The sequence below is a fragment of the Eucalyptus grandis genome, chromosome 5 (genome assembly GCF_016545825.1).
Source record: "Eucalyptus grandis isolate ANBG69807.140 chromosome 5, ASM1654582v1, whole genome shotgun sequence".
In the NCBI taxonomy this organism is placed as follows: domain Eukaryota; kingdom Viridiplantae; phylum Streptophyta; class Magnoliopsida; order Myrtales; family Myrtaceae; genus Eucalyptus; species Eucalyptus grandis.
In genome coordinates this window covers 8,409,770-8,417,252 of record NC_052616.1, presented here as the reverse complement: position 1 = coordinate 8,417,252, position 7,483 = coordinate 8,409,770, and the positions used below count along the sequence as shown (strand labels likewise).

Sequence of the window (7,483 nt, the reverse complement as noted above, 5' to 3'; positions counted from 1 at the left end):
GTCTTTCTTCCCATCGTCTTCCTTCGCTGGTCCAACACTCACGATATCTGTATGCCAAGATTTCCTCAGTTTGTTCACCACCTTGACTGGGTCGAAATCGCCAGATACCGTTAGTTTGCTGTCCTTCGGGTCCATACTTAGAGACCCAATCCCTGGAAAGCATTATGTGACAAAGGTTAGGGAAAAGCCGAACATATCAAGCACAAGATTAGTTATTACAGTGACGATTTGAACATTCGGTGAGAGAATGAAGGGAAAAAACAGAGAGGGAGAGAGCCAATACCTTCAAAACCAGAAACTACTCGCATGGCCTTGCTCCGGTCTCTGTCATCATGTAGATCCAATTTCACCACCAACTTCTGCAAAAGTTGAAGAAAAGCAAAACCCAGTTAGATTTTGAGTAAATAACTCACGAAGCTTGAGACGGAGAGATGCCAAGAAAAGTGTTCAAGAAAGCCCAGGAGCGAGTACCATCGAGAACCCCATCTCTCAGAAGTGCACACTAATATGCAAAGAAGATAACTTGTTGAAGGACTTTAAGAAATCTCACCTTCATGTCTCTTGGGTTTCAAGTACTGAGATTGGGGTCTGCTCTAACTTTTGATTTGGAAGCTAAAAACACTCGAAGGACACTCAGAGCAAAGTAAAAACTGAGTGTGTGCACGTATCGTGGTAGACGAAAGGCGATGCTTTATATAGAGTGGCAAGCAGGAGAGGAGTTTGTGAAAAGGAGAAGTTTCTCGGAGGACGCGATGCGGAGAACAAAGGACAGAGCATTGACCAGTACTGAATTGGGAGACGAAAAAGATCAAGTCAATGAGTTGAGGGAAAGAGCCACGCGGTTTCTCAGAAAACAGAGTGTGGGGGCGACTTTATAATATGAGAGAGAGAGAGAGAGAGAGAGAGAGGGGCGAGTTGCCCCTCGCGACTCGGGGACTTTTCAAGCAGTGAGTCTTGAATTCTTGGCAACTGACTCGGTCCAAGCTTTTCGTCGTAACTTGTCCTGAAGATTTTGTAGTTGTACAATAGGTTTTGGACCTAATTCGTACTCGTCCCTCTAGAAAATGACTTTGGAATTAGCCATTGATTCTCGATAGCTACATTCCACGTTCCTGTCTCGTGTGCTGAAATGTCACATCTAGTCTTATCATCCCCTTCTATATAATTCTTTAGACTTTACGATAGAAATCTTTACATGAATCCAATTTTCATTTGATTAGAGAAAAGCCATCTTTTTCTTAACAGTATCTTTATCATTTGATCCAATAGCCTTCCATTAGATAGGAATAGATTTGGTAAATACTGATAACTCTATGATGAAATATTAGAACAACAAAATCCATTAGATAATAAACTATTAAATAATAAACAATCTTTGACGATGAATCAACAATTCAAAGTGTTTTTCTTGCATATTCTTGATACACAGGCATTTATATATAGAGGTAGGGGAATTTGTTTGGAATGCGAGAAGCCCACTTGACATCTCTTTATCTACAAAGATTTCTCAATGTGAAAACATAGAGACAAAGGGTTGATCCTTGAATAGGAAAAAAATGGATCTGTAGGGTCCCAAATGAATTAGCTTATTAAAAAAAAGCACTGCTCTTTGGAAGATTCATCTTGTGTCTAGTACTACATGGTTCCATTATGTAAGAAGTCCAAATCATTCTCTTGAAGTTCCTGCCCCAAAATTAACTTGCCCAATAAGGAAATCCCAATGAATTAGGCCTTTCGATACAATCCAATAGAAAGCTCTAAGGGCACCATATTTTAGGAGCCCAAACTATTCGATTGAATACGTCATCTTCTATCTGTTCCGAGTCAAGGACTCGTTCTCCTTCCCTTTCTTCAAACTCTAATTCGTATTTTTCATAGAGAAATCTTTGATCAACGATAGAACAAAATCCATTTTGCATCATATCTAAGAGATTCCTTAGTTTAGGTCAAAGAAGCAATGTCCTCGATGATTATCAAACTGACTGCAATCTTTTTCTGTCCATGAGGATCTCACTAGAGCACCTTCTCCTTCTAATAGGCCATGAACTAGATCAAAATCATTTTCAATGAATCCATAAGTAGTGATCTCATTTTTTTCATCAAGTCTGGGTAGAGACCAAAGATCTTGAGCGATCAATCCGGCTGAACAACTTAAAAGATAAAAAATTATCGTTAATTTCTTTCTACTTGTGCCAAGTCCAAAGTACCATTTGTATAAATAAGAATCCCCTTTGTTACATGATTTCTTCTTCATATGGATAGATAGAGGATCTATTAAGCTAGAAACTGGAGTGTCAAAACTTGGTACGAGAGACAATTGAGTGTCAATAGTTAGGAAATGTATACTTAAGTACCAAAATCGAAGCAAAATGAATTGGGAAGTGTCAACGGCAAGAGAATTCAGCCAAATTATAAACGTGGCATTTTACAGCGACATGCTTTACTGAGGTGGCAACAATTTAAAAAAAAAAAAAAACATGTGGACAACAAAAAATGACATCACCCCATCCACGCTGGCTTGGGCAAGGTAAACAACATTGTTTTTCCTTAGTACTAAACAACACGGTTTAGCTTATTTTTAGGCTTGCACCAAATTTGGCCATCTTCGTTCACACTCACACTCACACTCATGCTTTTCTCTCTATTGCCATTCACGATCGCTGTTCATGCTCACTAAGGTCGGTCATTGCTCGCCATCATCGCTCGCCATCGCCACTTGTTGTCGTTGCTCACCTAGGTTTGTCATCTTCTCCTCTTCTCCTATGGTGTGAAATAACGACTGCGAACTCGGACTCATCTACTAAGGCTTTGATGGGAAATTTAGGGTGTAGTTGGGAATTGTGGGAATTGACCGCGAAATATAGGGCTCGGATGGTATTCTGATGTATGATTTAGGGCTCAAATGTGGTGCTAAAGTGATTAAGGGGTTCAGATTGGTAATTTAGGGCTTGGCCTCAAAATGTAGAGCTCAACGAGGGGAAAATTAGGACTCCTATGCTACTGTGATGTAGGATTTACGGCTCATATGTGGTATTATGATGTGCGATGGTAATTTTAGGGGTCGGATGTGAAATATGATGTGCGAGGGCAATTTTTAGGGCTCTGAGTAGTTGTCATGGGGACCTCTGTCATTTTTTTTTTAATTCGAAGTGTTGAAATGAGTATCCTGAGGACCTGTGCATGTCGTGGGAATCTTTGTTTGTAGGTTAATATTTTAAGGGAATACAAGATAATCAAAGTAGCTATTGGGGGGGGCATCTTGTTAGTTCTTTCTAATAAATTACATGTGCATTTCTTCCATTTTCTTCTTTAATAAAGTCTATAAGAGTGTGGGACCTCCATGTGCAATTGTATGTTGTTCTTTGGTGATGTGGTCCCAAAAGTTAATTGTTTTTTTCTTGGTTGCAGAAATGGCTTAAAATAAGGATTATGTTGCTATCATTGTTTATTACGGTGGAGACATTGTGATTGGGGAGAATGAGTGGGAGTATGAGAGGGGAAATGATGGCACTATTTTTGTCAATATATTAGATTTGTTAGAGATATAGTGAACTATTTGTCATGCAAAGTACATAAATTGTTATATTGTGTCTCTTGAAAGAGCTTGAAAGATAGTTTGAAAAGCTTAGAAGATAATAATGGTTTTAGGAATGTCTTATACCATTATCTTCATTGTGAAGAAGTGAAAATGTATGTTTAAGTACAATAGTGATACTGAGAATGAAAATGATGACAGAGAGAACACTCAAGTAGGAAAAATGGGAGATAGTATTCAAACTAGTACAGAAGATAGGGATGAAGGACAACAAGTAGACAAGAGGGGGAGGAGAAGGGCGCAAATGTCGTTCACCAAAGTGATGCTAATGTAGGTGATGTCACCATCACTAGATTAGATTGGGACATAGCTAAATTCAATGATGATGACGATAAAGTGTTGACTTTTGAAAATTTATTAAGTGATGATAATGACGATGAGGAGTTTGCACAATTAAGAAAAAAGCAAATGGAGTTTTTGTTAGATAGGTTTGCAGCTTTGCAAATGACGGATGAAGTTCTAAACAAGGCCAAAGGATCTACAAATGTTGTTGTTATTGGCGAGGAGACTGATTATAAAGAAAGCATCAAGAATGCTACTTCCTAAGATAAGTTTGAAGAAAATCAAGGAGTTGTACGTAGAAAAAAATGTAAACTTCATTCCTATGATTCATCCATCGTCTCTCCTACTTTGTCAATGGATATGAATTTCTAAGATGCAAAACAATTTTAGAAAGTTATACTAAAGAACTCTATTGTTGTAGAGAGGAATATTGAGTTCATCAAAAACACTAAGGCCTTTGTAAGAGCTAGGTATTCGCAACAAAATTGTTCATGAAAAATTTATGGCGAGTACGTTAGTAGGAGTGGGTCCTTCCAGATTATGGCTTACTAAAAAGAACATACTTGTTCTATTAATTTTGAAAAAAAAGAGTAACAAGTGCATAGTTGTCAAAGCACTTCTTCGATCTGATCAAGTTGATGCTCGAGATCAAGAGTATTGAGTTTAGGATGTTGGTGAAAGAGCATGTAGGCATCAATGTGTCTAGGAACAATGTAAAAGATCGAAGCAAAAGGTGATGAAAATATTCATTGGTCAGTACAACAAAGTGATTCAATGTAAAAGATTTCTTTACTTTTATGACTTAGATGCCTCGCCGATTCAATAGATGGGATTTGTCATGATACTTATGAGATCAATGAGATTGATATTCAAATATTTCTTTTTAGAACATATTGATTTGAACCCATAAGCGGGACCACCACCTTCCTAGCATATTGCCACCAGAAGCAGAATCTCGTATTTTTTTAGAGAATCTCCTAATTTTTCCAGAGCAATTAGAAAGAGATTATTTAACTAGATAGATTTCAATTTGGATGTAGGATATCTATTTAGAAGTTTTCACAACTCCATCACGAAGGAGTCGTCCAAAAATTTGACCTTTTCGATTTGTAACTCAATATAGGCTTGGGAAACAAAAAGAAGACGTGCATAGACGATATATTTTTTGCCTCCAGTACAAACAAATTCCTGATTCGGTCTGGAAGACCAAAGAATTTCAACATATGACACAATCTGGGGTCTCTTCTCGGGGCACATAGTAATATGTGACCGGCGTAGAATGGTATGCTTGATAGGCTTTTACGAGATTGGCGACTTGATCGTCCTTCTTGCCCTCTTCTTTCTTGCCCCGTCTTTCTTCCCATCGTCTTCCTTCGCTGGTCCAACACTCACGATATCTGTATGCCAAGATTTCCTCAGTTTGTTCACCACCTTGACTGGGTCGAAATCGCCAGATACCGTTAGTTTGCTGTCCTTCGGGTCCATACTTAGAGACCCAATCCCTGGAAAGCATTATGTGACAAAGGTTAGGGAAAAGCCGAACATATCAAGCACAAGATGATTAGTTATTACAGTGACGATTTGAACATTCGGTGAGAGAATGAAGGGAAAAAACAGAGAGGGAGAGAGCCAGTACCTTCAAAACCAGAAACTACTCGCATGGCCTTGCTCCGGTCTCTGTCATCATGTAGATCCAATTTCACCACCAACTTCTGCAAAAGTTGAAGAAAAGCAAAACCCAGTTAGATTTTGAGTAAATAACTCACGAAGCTTGAGACGGAGAGATGCCAAGAAAAGTGTTCAAGAAAGCCCAGGAGCGAGTACCAACGAGAACCCCATCTCTCATACGTGCACATTAATATGCAAAGAAGATAACTTGTTGAAGGACTTAAAAGAAATCTCACCTTCATGTCTCTTGGGCTTCAAGTACTGAGATTGGCGTCTGCTCTAACTTTTGATTTGGAAGCTAAAAACACTCGAAGGACACTCAGAGCAAAGTAAAAACTGAGTGTGTGCACGTATCGTGGTAGACGAAAGGGGATGCTTTATATAGAGTGGCAAGCAGGAGAGGAGTTTGTGAAAAGAAGTTTCTCGGAGGACGCGATGCGGAGAACAAAGGACAGAGCATTGACCAGTACAGAATTGGGAGACGAAAAAGATCAAGTCAATGAGTTGAGGGAAAGAGCCACGCGGTTTCTCAGAAAACAGAGTGTGGGGGCGACTTTATAATATGAGAGAGAGAGAGAGAGGGGCGAGTTGCCCCTCGCGACTCGGGGACTTTTCAAGCAGTGAGTCTTGAATTCTTGGCAACTGACTCGGTCCAAGCTTTTCGTCGTAACTTGTCGTGAAGATTTTGTAGTTGTACAATAGGTTTTGGACCTAATTTTTTTTGTCCCTCTAGAAATTGACGCTGGAATTAGCCATAAATTCTCGATAGCCACATTCCACGTTCCTACGTGCTGAAATGTCACATCTAGTCTAGTCTTATCATCCCCTTTTATATAATTCTTTAGACTTTACGATAGAAAATCTTTTATGCAATCAGTCAAATGAAATAAAGGAGTGGCCATCAAGACTAGACGACTTGATAAGGAACGACTACCGATAGGCTTCTAGGACAACAAAAATGATAAGAATTGACTAAACTATACACCGAATAGAAGTAGAGCGATACTAAAATATGTATGTACGTGTGAAAATTGAAATTAAGTCATGGAAGAGCAATACTTAGCTTTGAAATTCCAAACTTACGCATACTTAAGTGGGAGAGCAATTATAGGATAAGTAACCTCTTGAAAAAGAAACTACCTATATTCTAAAGTACCAAATCACGAAGCTCGATTTGGGATGAGTTAAAACGGACAATACCTCGATAAGCTAATCTAGCGTCGTGACATTTTAGCACGGGGACAACCAAATTTAACGGTAGGATGGGGGACGGACAAAGGATGGACGGTCAAACACGAATCGAAGGCTCAAAGAGACATCGCTGTCTGCATCAGCTAAGTGTGAATGCCACCACTGGGCCATACCAAACTGCTCGCGCAAAGGAGCTTTTTCTTCGATCGTGAAATGTGAGAGATCGAAAAGAAAGCCAGAAAGGGCAAGAAACGGGAAGCATTTCCAGGAAAGTACGCGTTTTCACACACGTCTCGAATGAATTATTGATTACGATGGTGATGTCGTCATTTCCATAGTCCATGATTGGGCCCTGTCTTTTTTTATTATTATTATTCTTTTTGGGTTTTTAGGTTTCCTCGATTTGACGTTGACGTTGAAGTCCAAGTCTAGGTCAATGAATTATTATTAATTCATTGTCCGATCACATCGGTGAGAGAATTGCTGGCAGTGATGGTTCATTCAGCTATTGTAAAAATAAAGGCCGTGAAAAGAAAAAAAAACCACGTTTGAGTAGATCGAACGACCCAATCTCCGAGCAGATCCGAGGAGGGCGAGGGCGATACCTTTGTATAGACAGAGCCCATATATGCCGAGCTTAAACTTTAGACGTGTCCATCTCACGTGAAATATTCTTAAAAAATGATTGTTCATCTTGATAAAATTAGTCAATAGAAAAAAATTTCTTGTTCATGAAGGACAAAGATA

At 39.1% G+C, this 7,483-nt stretch overlaps 1 protein-coding gene and 1 pseudogene across 1 annotated transcript; both read right to left on the bottom strand.

The window, feature by feature from the left end:
- Positions 1-6: 6 nt before the first annotated feature.
- Positions 7-816, bottom strand: LOC104430202 (heavy metal-associated isoprenylated plant protein 39; the record flags this gene model as incomplete). Its single annotated transcript, XM_039312241.1, has 3 exons — positions 551-816; positions 284-359; positions 7-152 (listed from the first exon to the last, which is right to left on the bottom strand). Coding segments are annotated over exons 1-3 (228 nt in total), but the record flags the coding sequence as incomplete, so codon positions are not given.
- Positions 817-4,900: 4,084 nt separating this feature from the next.
- LOC104443848 lies at positions 4,901-5,932 on the bottom strand (annotated as a pseudogene).
- Between the last annotated feature and the right edge of the window lie 1,551 nt (positions 5,933-7,483).